Raw genomic sequence first — 17,904 nt, forward strand, 5'->3', positions numbered from 1 at the left:
AGCCCGGCGGGCGGCGCAGACTCTGACCTGACAAATACCCACTGGAAAATCAGCACCTCCCGCCCCCGGGAGCCTGGAGCCAGCCCCGGGCCGGCCCCAGACGGGGGGTGGCTGAGCAAACAGCGCGGAGCGGAGCAGACAGACGGCCCCGCCGCCCGCCCCGTCGAGCCGCGCCGTGCGGAGCCGCCGGGGGGAGCGGCAGCGGGGGCGGGCGGGGAGGGCAGGGAGCGCATGGCTGCGCACATGCACACGCTATATATACACACATACACGTCTGTATGCGCGCACGCTGCTTCCCCGTCGTCCCCAGTTGAATTCCCAGCCCGCCCGCCGCTTTGAGGGAGGGGGGGGTGGAGATGGGGTCTGGCAGGCAGCGCCCACCCCGCAATGCTTCGGGTCCTCCCCCCCCCCCCCCCCCCCCCCCCCCCCCCAAACGGCCTCACCTGCTCTGCCGGGAGACAGCACAGCACCCAGGGGCACGAGCAGGGAGGGGGCGGCCGCTTGATTTTCTGCTCCATGCAATAAAGTGTGATTATAAAGAATGTAAGAGGGAGCACAGCTTGAATTCCAATTGGTGGAGAGCCTGTTGTTAACCATCAGGGAACTATTTATTCTCTAGCCTTTCCGATGCTCCTTGGTCAATAATGATAAAGGGGGGGGGAAAAAAAGTTGAAGCCATTCTAAAGAGGCAATCGCATTACAGAGAGGAGGCAGCAATAGCCCCCTCGGAATCCATGCCCCCCTCAGGTCATGGCTGGGGTGCTCAGACCGCTGCCTGCTGTCAGCACAGACTCCGTGCCCTGCCAGAAACGAGCCATTCCTCAGCACCGGGTGGCCTCTGGGGACACGGAGCAGCCCCAGCTCTGAGCCATCGCAGGAGGTATTTCATCCCTGAAGCGCACGGCTGGATGGCTGAGCAGCAACTCGGGAAGGGGAGCGATGCTCACACACACACACACACACACCCCAAGCCCTGCTCTGCCCACACACTGGGACTATTTGCTGCTTTCATCCCAGAGCCTCCCGTCACCATCAGAGGACAAAGGTCGGCCCCCATCCCCAACAGCCCATGCACTCCAAAGCCCCGCTCTTTCTTGCATTACTGAATTCCACACGAGCTTTGTTGACGTTTCAAATAGGATCAGAGTCACGCCGGGGCAGCTTTAGAAACCTGTGGCATCCAGGCTGGATGCCAGATCCCAAAACCCAAACACTGTGCGGGAACTGAAGCAGGGAGGGACCCACATGGCCCACACAGTGACCCCACACAGGTGATCCATGCCCGGTCATGGCGCAAGAATGTCAGCTCCCATGTCATGGTCCTAAGGGGTGGGTTGGGGTTGGACTTGGTGATCAGAGTGGTCTTTTCCAATGCGAATGATTCCATGGTTCTATGATCTTCCCTCTCTGTTTTGGACTGGCATTTCCAAACTCTCCTCCTGAGACAGCTCCATCTCCATCCCAGTTCTTTGAACACATCAGCTGCAGCCTGCAGGGCAGGTTCCCTGCTCCAGCCTTCCGGCCCGGGGGGGCATGCAGTTCTCTTTGCTCACAGCTGAGGCAGTGTCCAGGGTTCAGCTCCCCCCGAACAGCACAGCTGGAGATCGGGGCACCTCTGTGCCAGAGGCAGGCAGGAGTTTCCTTCCCAGATGCTACTGGCACTCAGCATCACTTCCTTCATCTCTGTTACCTACACATCCATACCAACAGGTAGCACTGCCTCATAGGATGTTCTATCAGTGCAGATGTCCCCAGACTGTGAACTGTTTGAAGAGCAGCACAGAGTGAAGCTGTCAGGAAGCTATCCAAGGAAGGTCCTCCCCCCAGCACAAAGATCAGCATTCAGGGCATTCAACAAATCTCTTCTAATAGGCAAGATGAAAATGGAGATGCAGGACAACAAGCAAGCGAAGGGAGGGCTGTGATTCCCTCCTGGCCAGCAACAAGCAGCTCCCATTGGTGCAGCAGCAGAATGGGACCACAGCTGGATGCAGCACCTCGGTACACGCGAGCCCAAGGCCTGCTGAAGCCAAGCCTTGAGGCTTGTTATGGCTTGGAAGAAAAGTGAGACTTGCTGCTTTGGGAGAAGGCTGGGGCTGCCTGCTGGGAGCTCCTTGGGGGCAGGGGTATCCATCTTAATAAAGCCACGGCGTGGCAGATAAATCATAATAAGGCATAAGGATATGTAATAAGGATGAATAATATTAAGAGGATCGTGTGAGAGAGAGAGAGCCTGCATGCCTGTGTGCACACAGCAGTAGGAACACGGGTGGAGGGAAAAGAAGGCTGGTTCTGTGTTTCAAAGGGAACGTGTTAGCCACAAGCAAACAGTGCAAGGGAGGGACTGCTCAGCCCACTGAACGTGGACTGAAAATGCAGATAAGCCCAACGCTGAGATCCAAGAAAAGATATATTTATCATTGTTATTAACAATAATAGAAATAAAACCAACTTTAATAGCAGGCCGGGTTTGATGCGTTCTCCAAATAGGAGGATTTATTAGTTTAAAGCCTGTGTATTTATTTGTTTTCCCCTCTCTCCAGTCCTGCCCTGCTTCCAACCGCCTTGCATTTTTAATGCCCCATTTCTAATGTCAGATGTTTTTCTTGTAAGGGTTTTTCTGACATAACTTTATATCGCTACATCCTTCTGTTGTTGCCATTCCCCATCCTTGTTAGAGCCTCCACTCGCCTAATGAAGCTCATCTCCTGCCTGGATAATAAAAGCAAATGGATACGGGGCTGGAGAGAGCCACAGTGAGGTGTGTGCATGTGTGTGTGTGTGCTCAGAAGCACAGTGACACCCAAGCAGGGCAGTGCCACCTGCTCTCCTGCAGCCCTGCCACGTCCCTGCATGGCTCTGTGCGTGCGGATGGATGTGTGTGTGTGCTTTGCACAGATGCCATTTCACAGTCATGCACTGACAGTGCAAATGGAAGGGGATGGGAAGATGCACGCTGCAGGAGCCAGGAGTTTGAGATTTCCCATTCAACAAAGCACCAGGATGCACAGAAGCTCAGTGGTTCTCAGCACCTTCATTTCAGGTGTATCCTGCTGGAGTTTCTCAGTGATAACCAATGGGTAAGAGCCCACCCACCCCTCTGTGCCTCCCAGCCTTAGCAAAGAGGAGAGGACCCTCCTTTCATTTCTGCCCATGGAGAGTAACACATGCAATGCTTCTGCCACTTCTGCTATTCTTCCAGCTACTGATAAAGCTCCTTGATAACCACGTGCAATGGAGCTGGGTGCCACTAGGATACACAACTTTCAAACACCCACATTAACACCACATGCATTTGTGACTCCAGCACTGCCCTGGACCTTTAAACCCCCAAAACCTCAAAACAGAGCAACTCTAAAATTCAACAACCAGTGCTGTTCTGTCTCCATTTGGCTGACAATGAAGCACACCTTACCCTAATTGGAATTTCAGGTGGAAATGAATGTAGCCGCCTCTGGTTCCCTAATAGATCCTGAGCTGCTTCCCCACTCTGTGACCATCCCTGGCATGACGAGCAGTATCTGTTTTAAAGAAGGCCATAATTATGAAGTCTGTGGGTAAATGCAGGGCAGGACAGCGACACGGTGCCATCCTTACCTGACCAGAAAAGCTGGAGCAGCAGGGGCTGAGCAGGCAGGGAAATGCACGCTGCAATGCAAGAGCTGCTCCTTTCACCCCCTGCTGCCCTCCCACTGCTGGGTGCTGCTCTAAATGCCCATCCCCAGAGCAGGACAAGGTGTGCCATCATGCCCTGCAATCCCTGGCCAAGAGCACCCTGCCCTGAGGCCATCCTTATGTGCTTTTGTGGACCTGGGAGCCAGTGAGCTCCAGCCTTCTTCCAGGAGCAGAGAAACACTGTATGTTGGATCTATCTTGAGCTTAAAGCACACACCTCCTCTTGGTAGCAGATCTGCACATTTGCTGTCTTTCTGGGCCACAGCTAACGTGCGGTGAAGTAATTCTGACAGCAGCTCACAGTGACAGCTGCCCGTGCTGTCTCACACATGGCAAGGTGTGTACGTGAGCTTGCTCTTGTAAAGCCTCCTCACCATAAAAGTGAAAGACCTGCTGAGACCTCCTCCAAATCCAAACGAATACGCCTGTCCCAGGGCAAGTCCTGACCAAGGAGAAGAAGGAGTGTCCTGAAAGCCACAGTGAAATTAAGACAAAGCTATTGGTTTTGCACAGACAGACCCCTGCGATGGGTGGCAGCACGAAGGCAAGAAGGGAAAGAATGGGTCTTTCATGAGGACAGATGGATCACAGGAGGGGAAAGAGCAACACAACCAGCAGCTTTGGGGGGGAAGATGATATTTTCCCCTGAGCAGACAATGAGACCAGCACTGTGCTCTAAGGAAAACAGTGGACACAACAGCAAAGCAACACCTACACTGTCTGCAGACCATTTATTTAAATGGTGGAAATGCATATAGTTTTTTGAGGGGAGAATACCCTTTTTTCTCCAGTGAACATCCGCCAGGAGGGCAAAAGCCAGCCCTGCTGCAAATACCCTATTCCCTGAGATGCTGCAGACACCCAGCAGGTTCCCAGCTGCTGCAGGGCACATCCCAGCCATCTCTGCTTTGAATGCTTAGGAGGTGCAGGCTGCACTGTGTTAATATGCAAAGTGTGCCTGCCTTCCCAATTAAATGGAAAATGCTATGATTAAAACCAGTCAGAAGATATTAGATGGATAGTGCTGAACTGTGGGCTTTACTTCCTACACACTGAAGCCCCATAGGAGTACTGATGGAGTACATGCCAGGGAGATTACCAAAGGTGAAATAGAGCTGGGAATGGAAAAATGCTTCCTAGGAAGGGGGGGAAAATGAGGTAGGGCTGCATGAACACAGAACCTCATCCCGGTCTCTCTGGACCACACATCTCTGGGAGGACACCGTGCATCCTTGCTCCTAGAATTTAAATTCTGGCGCATCATTTGGAGGAGAGAACACCATAGAAGTGGAACAAAGTGCAGCATGAGGCCCCTGAGCTTCACCCTTAGAGCTGAGGGGGATGGGCCCTTCCCATGCCCCACTTCCTCCTTAGCATCAGTGCTAAGTTCTCCTCTGCCACCCATCCGGGACAGGAACAGAAATCACAGTGGAGCAGAGCAGCGTGCCGGATCATTACCATTAAACCCACGAAGATGAGAAGATAAAGCAAGAAATGCTAATAACTGATTGGAGAGTCTCCTCTGCCTTGCTGGGAAGGGCTCTCCCAATCACCTGCGTGGCTCTGACCCTCCTGGCTGTGCTGTGCAGCTCAGCCCCAGGCCATGCAGCCTCGCTCTTCCTGTGCCTGCAAGCACTGCTGCTCCCTGTGCCCGTGTTTCATGACGTGCATTTAATTAACAGTGATGGTGAAGTCAGGTGTATTTATGGGGACTTCTCATCCTCACAGCTGCAGTTGCTATGGGTTTCCTACCAGAGTTCGCGCTTTCCTCCCCACCCCCACCACGTAACGTGCACCAGAATAAAGTCTAATAAATTCTACTGTGTAATTGGCTGTATATTTTAGGAGTCCATCCATCCCGGTGCTGTGAAAACAGAGGCCCTCAAAAATACACTGCGAGGACAGAAAGCTCTCAATGGGGGGGGAGTCCAAAGCGCTCAGGAGGATAACAGGGATGGTGCAGTGACAGCACCTGGTACCCTCAGTGGACCCACTGCATAGCAGGATTCCCTGCTGCCAGCTGTTTGCAGACTTCTGCATGAGCATCCTCACCTGGGATCAGTGTGGGGAGGTCTCCCTGCATGGTCAGATCGACGCCGAGCCAAAGAAAGGTCATCGATTGCCTCCAGTGCAAAGAATTCAAATAGAGTGCTGTAAAAGAAGGGGGGGAGAAATGAGACAGCTTTCCTATGGGCTGCTTGTCTGAGTCAAAGAATGCACCCAGAACTGTATGTCTGACTGACACCGCCCAAACCCTTCAATTTTTCAGTCATTTCTCTCCATTTCACCCCTCCACTCCCAAAGTTAATGTCATTTAAACACCACCTTCTTGACTTTCTTCCTCTCTGTCTCCTGCGGGTTCCTCACTTCCCCTGCTGGTTAAGCTCTCCAAAAGGCTGCCCCACCTCCACCATGCACACAGAACACCCACCTGGCAGCAGACAGCTCTATTCTGTTGGTCAGAGGTCTGCCAGCCCCATTTATGACTGGACGTGAGACCTCCCAATCTGGATTTATGCGTCGCAGCAGGACAGCGGGTCAATGAGATTACAGGTTATGTTCATCAGAGAGCTGTGAGGCAATTGGAGCTGCGTGGTTCTGCGGGGATTGGGAGCTCAGGATAAGACAACCAGCATTAATGAAATCCTGGCGGTGCTCGGGAACGTTATTCATTACTGCAGCCCTCATCAACAGCCCTCACCCAAAAGAGGTGGGGGGGGGGGGGGGTAGCAGCTCTCTCCCTTCTCCCTGTTCAGATGAAGCCATCTGGGAGATAGTGCTGTTGATAATGGACTGAATTAAGAACAGGAGCATTTCTTTATCATATTTTTCCCCCAGAGGGTGGTGACGCACTGAACAGGTTGCCCAAGGAGGCTGTGGATGCCCCATCCCTGCAGGCATTCGAGGCCAGGCTGGATGTGGCTCTGGGCAGCCTGGGCTGGCGGTTGGCGACCCTGCACATAGCAGGGGGTTGGAACTGGATGAGCATTGTGGTCCTTTTCAACCCAGGCCATTCTAGGATTCTATGATATGCTTCACACAATGAAAATGGGGCTCCTGGACAAAGCCTCACCGCACACACCTCCAGCACAGGGCTTGGTGAGCCCGGCCAGGTCATGCAGGCTGAGCCACAGCAAACTCTAGGGTAGTATGGTTAGGTTGCAGTTGGACTTAATGATCTTTAACATCTTTTCCAACCCGAGCTATTCTATGATTCTAAACCCCACGCCATCCTCTTCCCTCTTCCAGGGACTTCACTTTCCATCCGTGCCCCTTTTCTTCATTACCATCAGGTAGAGATTTTAACTCAAGACCACAGGATGCAACCAAAGACACTCCACGCCTCATAGCCACACGGGCTCCATCCAAATAAACCAGATTCTCACCTCACACCATGCAAGCAGAGGCTCTCCTGGCCCAACTATAGGGCTGTGATGCTCCACCCCAGCACGCTGCAGAGCACGTGGAGGGCGATGCTTCGGGGCTGGACAGGCTGCAGCATTTACACAACTAAAAGCAGCAGCAGCAGCAAAGCGCCGGCAGCGCCGCTCTGATTACAGAGCCATTCATTTTCTGGTCGTTAATAATTTGTGCAATAAAAGATTGCGTGCCTTTCTGAGTTAGTAGGAGTTATTGGCACAAATTTCCCTCCGCGCTGGTGTGAGTCTGTGCTTGGAACATAAATTATGAGTTTCTTATCACACTCCTCCTCATTTTTCATGCTGCCATGGTTAGATCGCCAGCAGCCCCTCTGTCTCAGTCTTATTTTATGCAGCAAGAGAAGGCAGAGAGGATGGTTATTCCAGCTTTAATTACACAAACCCCTCCTGCGTCGCCTCCTTCCTGAGCCCCCTCCCCACCTGCACACTGGGGGTGCCCACTGCTGCAGGTGCTCCTCCCTCAGGTGATGCTTCACCCACACTCTCCAACTATTCCAGGTCAGGGGGTGGAAATGCACTGAGCCTCATTTAAAAGCTATGGAAACATCCTTCTCGTTTCTCTGATGCTGAAACGCTCGTTAGCGATGCTAATTGTTTTGTTCAACACGGCAGCTCACACATAAACCACCCCAACATCCTTGGACCTTTCCATATGTCAGCCTCATGGCTTCCTGCATTCGGAGCATCTCTTTCGGCGGCGTCCCCGGAACGTTTGCACCAACATCTGCTCTACTTCAAAAGAAGTGCTGACAGCCCCAGACGACAGAACATGTCTGGCATCTCCAGCCGTGCTTGCCAAGGGCTGTGCAAACCCCACGCTCCTGCAGATAAGTGCTCTCATAAAATCACAAAGTCATTAAGGTTGGAAAAGACCGGCAAGCTCACCCAGTGCGACCGTTGACCCACCCCCCCCATGCCCAATGATCACATCCCATGCCACGGATACCCGCATCTGTGTCCCTGCCCTGAGCATGCAGGATTTGGATGCTCAGCCGCTCCATGCCATTAATACACAATCACAGAATCATTAAGGTTGGAAAAGCCCTCTAAGACCACCAGGTCCAACCACCCACCCATCCCCACCGTGCCAGTGAGGAGCTGCAGCACCACCTTCGCCTTCTCTTTGCACCACTCCTTGATGGAGAGTGCTTTTCTCTGCAGCACTTCTGCACCCACGCTGCCTTACCCCCATCCTTCCCCCTCCCCTAACTGCAGCCCTGCGCTCTGCCTCCCGGAGCCTTCCCTGCCTGCACACTGGGAATACCATCCCATAGTGGGCAGCAGGAGGGCTGCACATGCTGAAGTTGTCTATGAGAAGGCCAAGAAGCAGCTGGGGAGCTGCAGGATGGGGTCACAGTGAGTGCTGTTCAGCTTCACCGAGTGTTTTCTCCTGCTAAGTACAACTGGCCCTGTGGAGGCCCGATGGTGCCCATCAATAACGGAATGATGTGACATGCTTAGGGCACCCCTGTGTACATAGATATGCTTTAAGGAATGCGTGCTGCCCCACTGCAAGAGGATTTATATCGGGGGCCTTGGGCAGGTGTAGCACATGCGTAAGAGTGCACTGTCACTTGGAGAGTGATCCATGGCCCAGTGCTTGGCACGTCTCTGGCGATTATACTGCACTGGTGAGCCACTGATCACCTCCAAGTGATGCTTATGTCTGCAGGGTAACATCCAACACGTCCACGCCAGGCTCCAGATGCCCACCCTGAATTCCCTTCCTCCCCAGCACAGCTAGCTGCTGCTAGCCACCAGCACTGCCAGCCCTGGCTGCCACGAGCATATATAAAACCAGCACAAACAGAATGCAAACAGTTGCATGCTCTCTCACCTATCGGGTCTTTCCAGTTGGGAATACCAGCATCACAGAACAAAGGCTCAAAGCTCCCAGCTGCAGCCTGTGACCTCTGGCACAAAATGGCACTAACAGACACCGAAGATGACCTTTCCATTAGCAAAAGCAGTCATTTTGCATTGTGTGCCTTCTGGCTACTGGGCACAACTCCTGGGCTCTCCCCTTGTTCTCTCAGGTTCCCATTCTGTTTGCCAGCACCGCTCTGATTTTTTTCCCTGTTCCCAATTTGGATTCTCCAGGTCAAAGCTACAGACCAGGCTGACAATCCGGGCTGCAAACCACCCCCCAGCAAATCCCCAGAGAGGGACATCTTGGTCACCCTGCTCCCAAGAGGACAGCTCTTTGACTATCGAGTCATTCAGGTTGGAAAAGCCCACTAAGATCACCAAGTCCAACCACTGTGCCCACTAAACCACGTTGAGACGATGCCCTTCTCCACATCCCTTCCTCTTTTCCCTGCAGCCAGAGTGCCACTGCTTTATTTCACTGCTGGGAGCCAGGGAATCACATCACTGCACAGCAGCAATGCCACGCCAACCACGGCTCACAGCAGCATCCCCAAGTACCAAGAACTGGGCAAAACCATCCTGCTGCTCCATATTCCTGAATGTATCAAGCTGAATTTCCACATCAATTTCCTGCACGAGCAGAGCTACCCCCTGTTTTTGCTTCGAGCCCCGTGGATATTTGCTGCCTTATGATTCCGGGCACAAAGATTCTGAGATAGCAACTTATTACCTTCAGCTCAGCTGTGGAAAAACTGAGGCACAGAGCGTTTGGCACTGCAGAGCCAGGAGGAGCAGACAGCTCTGCTTCCCTATGCAGCAGCCAGACGGCTCTAAAAGGCATGGTGCACGGTGCCTGTAAGCACAGCATAATTAATCTCCTTCCTTAGACGTACTACTACGAAATCTTAGTGTTTTTTGGAAGCGTTCTTCCCATCTCTCCCCACCCCTCCCAGTTTGAGCTTTTCGCATATCTCCCGAAAAATCTGCCGTTGTGCACGCAGAGCTGTACTGCACTTAATGAGGCACTTCAGGTTCAATGAGGTCCTTCATCTTTTCAGCTCCAGCTCTGTGCTTCTCCCTTCCAGGCATCTCGGCTGGCTCCTGCACATCCCTGCTGCGGTCCCCCATCTCCCCGGGGCTGCAGCTCAGCGCTGCCCCCCGCCCTGCCCGAGGCGGTGGCAGTGGGGTGAGGACCCCGGGGTGCTGCTCCCGGATCTGTCACTCATTTGCTGTGACCCCGACAGCGAGGCAGGAAGGAGCAATTCTCAGACGTGGGCACCTAATAGAATGGTATGCGCCAGGGATGATAAGCATCCATAGTTCTTATTAAAAAAGAGCAATAATTATGACTGCATCCCAAGCCTCGTACTTCTCTCTTCCCTTCCGCTTTCACATCTCATTAATCCCAAACTCCATCTCCCCCCTTGCAGCCAAGGCTGATGCAAGCTCCATCCATGAGCACAACCTCTGCTCGCCGTGCGCTGCTGCCCATGAAACCTTCCCACATGTGCCCCAGAGCTGAGCAGAGCAGCGCAGCACCCAACCACCTCCTGCAGACCCATTTCCATTTCCCTCCTTGGGATCCACAGCACTGTAACACTCAGTGCTGTGGCCAGCAAGGGTAACAAATGCGTTAGGTCTGTGTGCTGCTGCAGGCAGATATGGGAACGCACAGTTGTTAGCCAATAGATCCATAGAGGATAAAAGCAAAATCATCCTACAGGTCCTTCCCAGAGCCCTCAGCCCCTAATAAAAGGCTTTCTTATCCTTCCATACCGTTCGGTACTGTGTGTGTGTGCACAGACACAGAACCTTATTGCGCCATACATGTACGGTTCTGCATCCCACGGACCCGGTAATAATCTGACCCTCTCTGCTACGACATCAAAACAGACGCCTGACCGCGCAGCCACCGCGCGATGCGGATGAGAAGCGCGGAGCCGCTCCCCCGGAGCAGCACGGCGGGGGGGAGGAGGCAGCCGGGGCTGAGCCGCGTGGGGCCAGCGGGGCTCCGGGAGCGCTGCCCGGGGCCGGCCCAGCCGGCGCCGCCGCCCCCTCCCCGCCTGACCCCGGGGCGCTGCGGTCGGAGCCGCCGCGGCAGCGGAGCCGGAGCGGCGCTGAGCCGCCGGCACGCCGCAATTAGCGGGGCGGCCCCGCCTGCCTCCCCCGGGGCGCTGCGGGGCGGCGCGGCGCGGAGCGGAGCGGAGAGGCAACACCCGCCGTCGCCGCCGCCTACGCGCTCCCCGGGCGGCCGGGGCCGGGCTGGCGGGGGAGGTTCGACAGGGCGATAGCGCAGGGACACACACACACATACACACACACACACAGAGCTGCGTGCCGAGCAGCCCAACGGGGAAAGGAAAAGGGGGGAGGGAAAAGGGAGAAGAGGGAAGGAATAAGGGGAAAGGGAAAGAGGAATGGAATAGGGGGAAGAGAAGGGGGAAAGGGAGAAGAGCAAGAGGAAAGGAAAAGGGGGAAGAAATGGGGAGAAGGGGAGGGAAGGGAAGGGAAGGGAAGGGAAGGGAAGGGAAGGGAAGGGAAGGGAAGGGAAGGGAAGGGAAAGGAAGGCGGGAGGAAAAACGAGAAGGGGGAAGGAAAGAAGGAAAGGAAAAGGGGGGAAGGGGGAAGGAAAGGAGGGAGGAAAAAGGAGAAGGAAGGGGGGGGGAAGGAGAAGGGGAAGGAAAAGGGAGATGGAAAAGGGGGAAAGAAAAGCAGAGCACTGCACCAGACTTTTTGCCTCTGTGCTCACTACCACCGAGCTACAGAAATTCCCGGGCGACATCAGAGTGTCACACACGGTGCCTTTCCCTCCCAGCAGCCCAGGGGTGTTTGTCAGAGCACGCTGGATCAGTGCAGTGTTACAGGCACTGGACCAGGTTGGTGCTTCTCAGAGTATTTCAGCAACGAGCAGCTTCTAGCCTGAGATCCTCACATCTGCTTTGACCCTCAGACACTGAGGTGCTGGGCACAGGAAAAGGCTCCTGTGTCACCCTGCTCCAGCTGAGCAGCAAGCTGTGTCTGAGCAGTAATGCAACCCTCTGCCCGCATCTCCCTTACCCAGAAGATCCCATGCAGCCCCAGTAAGCCAGCTGCTTCAACAGCTGCATTAGGATCGTGTTTTAATCACCTGCTGTCTGACCTGACGGCTCTCAGAAGGGATGTCCTCCTCCTGGATTCATTTTCAAACGCTAAAAAAATATACCCTATATAAGATGAAGGGATTTTGCTGTTCTGACATGACAGTTAAACATCTCACCCATTGATCACGATGATCCCACTTCCACTTCTGCCTTCCTGGAAATCACTTTGGGAATGGGAAAGACAGATTGTGCCTCGTGCCATGACGTCTCAGTGAAATGCCATCCCCTCTCATCACTAAATGATAATGTTTTGCCCCATCTCGAGTCATACTGAGGAGGAGCTGAGTTTGCATTGCTGAGAAACTGAAACAGAGCCATCTCTACAAGGTATGAGATGGACTCAGAATGCCCATCCTAAAATGGGACAAAAATCCAAGCCCTTCTAGCTGATACTAGAAGGAAAGCAGAGCATTCTGCATGCACACAGGGACAGGATGCCCATTAATAAGAGCTATGCCCACTTACAGCACTTGAAGTTTGGGAATGATGGGATCATGCGTAAGAGGATCGTGTCAGTGCCTGTGGATGTGAGGCAGGAGGACTTCCCAGCAGGATGTGGGTTAATTGCACCTGGATGCACCCAAGCACTGCTGGCCCTGCCAGCTGATTGAGAAGCAGCAGTGATAGTGGAGAACTGCAGTCATGCAGCTGTGCAAGCAGAAGCAAGGAAGAAGCAGCAGCCCTGACAGCGCAGATCTGGCACGGCTCTCCTTGACTTCAATGAGAACTCTGCCTGAGGAGGGGTGCTGGATTTCACACCCCATCAGGAAACTCACCTATACAACCAGAGCTGCTGCCAGACGGCCTCTGCAAGGCAGCCCTACCCCTCCTGCCTCAGGTCAGCAGCACTGAGCCCAAAGGTGGGGCTCTGCTTCACCTCACAGCACCAGTATGGCCTGCAGGAGGTTCCCTCAGCATACCAAATGGGAGAGAGGAATTTGATTTCATCGCAAACCTTCTATCAGCACAGCCTTAAAAGGATGCAGCTGTTCCGTCACGATGCGTGCTTTATCTTAGCATGGTGTAGAGAAACTACGTGGCTGCTGTTCCATGGGGATAGGGGAAGGATCCGAGATGACGTGGGAGAATTGCCTCATAAAATAAGAGATGGGAAGAAAGGAGCTGCTTCCCACCCTCTCCTCCTGCCATTGGGGAGCACTGATGCAGGCTTTCTGGTCCTGCATAGGCAGCCCATGGGGCACTGGGCAGATGCTGAATGCAGCGATGCTGGCAGCCCCACAAATCCATTCCTCGGGTTGGTGCTCAGACTGACCCTTCCCCATTCATCACAGCGGTTCCATCGCTCACAGTGAATGACACAGCACGACACCACATGAATGATCCCTGACCTCCAGCTCCTCCAGATCAGTGCGAGGTCACCAGGAGGGCAGGAGGGAGAAGTCTGTCTGTCAGAGCTGGGGATTAGCAGCACGGAGCTGAGCAGCATCCTCACACCAGCTCAGCCATCTCCATCACTAGCAAAGGCTGTTGGGTGTTTATCCCAAAGCTCTGCTTTGCTCTTGGGTGGCAATGTGCCCCTGGGTCACAGTGCAGGAGCCCAGCATCCACCAGCAGGTGGGGAAGGAAGGCAAAGCATCCTAGTGGTCACCCAGTTTGGGGCCCCATCCTCAAATTCCTGCACAGAACTGTTGGGTTGGATGAAAGTTAGAAATCAGATGAGGCGAGGGGGTTATCTGCTGCTCCCCAAACCACCACCTCCAGGCAGGTTATTCTTCCATGCTTATCCAGAATGATGGCATCAATGAAGACAGGAATGACACCGCTGTGGGGTCACTGTCTCTAGGGAGATTCCCTAAAAGAAGCCCAACAAGCAGGAAATGAAGGCCCAGGAAAATCAAATATAGCATATTTTACCCAATATTTGCCCAGAATGTTCACTACAGTGCTGTCTAAGGGAAGGGATGTTATTCTGCACGGGGCATCATGGAGGTCAACATCTCCCGCATCCCCCAAATCAAACCAAGCACAGAGCAAGCACAGCAGCAGCAAAAAGAAGTTCTTTGCATCCCTCTTCCTCCCCGTGCACCTGTACAGGGTTAAGCATATTCAAACCCACTGTCTTATCATGCATTATGCGAGGGCATGACCCGACAGTGAGGGTTCCATCACACAGCTGCTGCCCAAGGAGAATGTCTACATATTGATTCCCTACAGGAGAAGGCAGACTGGAGAGGAAAAGAAAAGAAGTCTTTGCAGGAAAGAGATGAGCATGTAGATTCCTCACCTGTAATTCTATCAGAGATGATTAAATCTGCTACCCCTAAATAAAGTCATTTTCCTGTCTTTTTCATCTGCAGCCTTTCCCTCCTTTGCCTGCTTCCTCTGGGCAGGCACCAGCATCAGGCTTCTTCATGCATCATCTGAATCTCTTTTCTTCTCAGCAAAGCAGACTTCCCAAAACGACACAAAGGTGTGATTTCAAGCCACTGAAGGAGGTTTTCCCTTTCAAAACAGATTTCTTTCAGTTTAATTTATATCAGGATTTCAAATGAAACTGAAAAAGGAACTTGGCACACATTCACTTTCCAAATGGCATTTGTCTCATTCATTTCATCACTGACCCAATCACAAAGGCACAGCAGCAGAACATGTGCACAACTCAGGTCTTCTGGTGTAAAATCCAGCAGTTTGGTGTAAACCAGCAGTGAAAACCACTGCATCTCTACATAGAATGATAGCTTCTCAGCTTCCCAAATCAACGTTTCTTCTCCTTACTTAACTCCTGCTCATGGTTACAGAGCACCTTCCTCCTACAAAGCCGCAGAGTAGGAATTGATACCAAAAGCCAGAAGTCACGCCAGCCAGAAGACAGTCTGTAGGGTGGTGATGCACTGGAACAGGTTGCCCAAGGAGGCTGTGGATGCCCCATCCCTGCAGGCATTCAAGGCCAGGCTGGATGTGGCTCTGGGCAGCCTGGTCTGGTGGCTGGCGACCCTGCACATAGCAGGGGGTTGGAACTGGATGAGCATTGTGGTCCTCTTCAACCCAGGCCATTCTAGGATTCTAGGATAATAAATGCAACTGAAGGGGCTCCATCCCTCCAGCTCTGCTCTTTTTGAACAGCAGAGAGGTATCTGGTGGTTATCAAAGGTAATGTGGTCGCTGTTCTGACAGTCATTCCCCCTCGGCTGCAACACTCCAACAAAAGCAATAGATTCTGTGCCTTTTTAACATTACAACAGGCATGGAAGGGACGCCGTGGGAATACAAGTGGTCTGCAGCACGGTTCCTCCATTAGAAAGTAGTCGGTGCAGTGAGCAGCTTTGTCCTATGGACGTATCAAAAATAGCTGACCTGCTTGCAGGCACTGCTGAGGTTACCGTGATGTGACTGACCTGCTTTTTCCATGCTTGAAGGTAGCTCTAAAGATGTCTCGTGATGCCACAGCAGTCCTTTCGTGGTGCTGTACAACGTGGCGTGGCTTACTAAATTTGGGTAGAAAGCAAGCATAAGAAATGATGACCTTTGAACGCATAGCATGTGATATCAGGAAGAAGGCTTTGACTCAGAACAGCCGACATGTCTCCTCACAGCTAGACAGGAGAGCCACAAACATCACAAACAGAAATACCAGGTGCCTGATGAGCAGAGGAGCTAACAGGTCTATCAAGAGCAGCATCTCCTCTTGTGCACGCCATCCTCCTCTCAATAAAGAATACAAACTGAGTGTTCCCGTACCTGGAGCTGGGGGTTCCAAACTGGGGTTCAATGCCAAGCTCAAGGACACAGCAAGGATACGCCATCCCCAGCAGCACGTGGAGGAGGAGGGAGGCAATGCAGGAGGAGAGGAAGAGGAGGCAAATAAATAAGGACAATGTACAATTTATGAAGACAAGAAGGTAGTAAGTGCTATTCACCCAGAGTGTAAATTGGTATTGATGTCACAACACAGCCCAGCCAAAAAATAATGACGATGATAATTTAGGGCTTGTGCTATATCTCACTCAAAGCCACGGTCCCATCTAACAGCAGCTCCCACCCTGCCGCCTTCTTCCCCTTCTCTGTTCATCGGTGTCCTCCTAAATCAAATACACTCAATGCTGATTTGATTAGATTCCCTTCTTTTATTTATCATCCATCCCTCACTCTTCCACTCTCAAGTTCTCAGTGCGCACCTTGCTCATTTCCTGGCACCAGGCAGTGCTTGGAGCAACAAGCCCATCTCCAGAGGCATTAGAATCCTCAGGCCAGTCAGGATTCGTGCATCCTTCCCAGCCCTCATCTGTCATCCTTTAATCTCGCCTGTTTTATGCTCCAGATCCTGGCTACCCAGTCCTGACTCCCCAGGTTTATAGCCCTGACTTACTTCCCTCCTGTAACATTTTACTGCTCAGTTATCGGCCCTGAGGGGCCTCATTTACACAAGCGCTGTTTTCTCTATAGTTAAGACTAATTCACTGGGCTGCAGTTGGCTCTTGCATCCCGCATTCAGCTCAGCTCCCTGTCTCCTCTCTCCTGCAGGGAGGCAAAGGATTTTCTAATGGATGGGAGATTTATTTTCTTCCTTTCTTTCTTTTTTAATTACGGTTATTAATCCCCTTTTGGGTGTTCCAAAGCCTGAATTGAATTCTCCCTCTGTGCCTGCTGTGATTCTGCCTGTTGCCCTTGGGTGCACACATGCCCTCTGGGCTCTGTAAGGTCTGTGGGACCTTGAGGAGGAGACGTGCTCAGGGATCCATTCCCTCCACCCAGCTGTTATAGAGGAGTGCAGCCCTGGGCAGGCCCTGATTGCACCTCAGCTCCAGCTGACAGCAATCTGTTTCTGGGCTTTGTTAGTGTGTGTTCACCTTCTTTCTCTCCTTCCCTGGCATTTCTGTTCACTTCTTCACCAGGACCTGACGCAGTTTTTGGGTAACCATTACATTTCCACCTCCCTATTAGACACACATGTACAGATACATACACAGGTGTGATTATATGGCTCATTTCAATACATCTCCCCACCTCAGGCTCATTTTGCAATGCTGCTCACTCTCACAGCTCCAGCTGGGCCTGCAGTTTATTCAGCTTACAGACCAGCTTTCCTACAAAGCACAGCACAGTCCGTGCCCTTCCCTCACACTGACCCAACCCAGAGCCACAGCATCACCTACAGAACAACAGGAGCCAAGCAGGGCCACCTGCATAGCCCTGGTGCCCCCAGGGCTGCACCTGCTGTGCCCAGACCAGGGAGGACCAACGGAGCCATGGGCAACAGGCAGAGTGCAACGCCCAAACTGAATCCATTCAACTGCCCAAGCAAATGAGAGGGAAATCCCAATTGCAGAGACCCATCAGAACCTCCCACGTGCAGTGAATCTGTCTGAGAGAGCTGTGTAGCATCAGCTTAATTCCAGATAGCACAGTAAGGATGTCAGCTCCGTGCAAGAGCAGATGTGCATTTGTAAATAATACCATCCTTTGCTGTCCGCCCTTACAGGATCAAAAGCTTATTGCTAACATTTTTTTTTAAATTAGATTTTCCAACCTATTGTAAGAGATAAATAGATATTATCCCTATTTTATTGACAGATAAACTGTGGCACGGAGGAATTAAATGAGTTGCCTGAGGTCAGACAATGAACGGTTTAGAGACTGGATCAATGGAGTCATTCTTTTCTTCTAATTTCGGTGTTTCTGGACAGCCAATCCTGCAGGGCTTTGGCACACACTTGCAAATCATCTTCTGAAACCACCAATATTGGCATAACTCCGTTCCTATGGATGCCACGGACAGCATCACAGCGTCTTATTATCTTAAATGGCAACAAAGCAAGAGC

At 52.5% G+C, this 17,904-nt stretch overlaps 1 protein-coding gene across 5 annotated transcripts in view; it reads right to left on the bottom strand.

Annotated features, from left to right (window-relative positions):
- Positions 1 to 17,904, bottom strand: part of SAMD11 (sterile alpha motif domain containing 11) — a 117,152-nt gene that overhangs the window by 67,236 nt on the left and 32,012 nt on the right. For 3 of the 5 annotated variants that reach the window (XM_015296883.4, XM_046903138.1, XM_046903137.1), the window contains exon 1: positions 444 to 4,761. In XM_015296883.4, coding sequence (XP_015152369.4) covers positions 444 to 518 — 75 coding nt within the window. In that variant the 5' untranslated portion in view covers positions 519 to 4,761. Of the gene's footprint in view, positions 1 to 27; positions 186 to 443; positions 4,762 to 5,727; positions 5,827 to 17,904 lie in introns of those variants that run through there. The other 2 variants (XM_046903139.1, XM_046903141.1) reach the window with 2 other exon arrangements.

This window comes from Gallus gallus, chromosome 21 (genome assembly GCF_016699485.2).
Source record: "Gallus gallus isolate bGalGal1 chromosome 21, bGalGal1.mat.broiler.GRCg7b, whole genome shotgun sequence".
NCBI classification, from domain to species: Eukaryota; Metazoa; Chordata; class Aves; order Galliformes; family Phasianidae; genus Gallus; species Gallus gallus.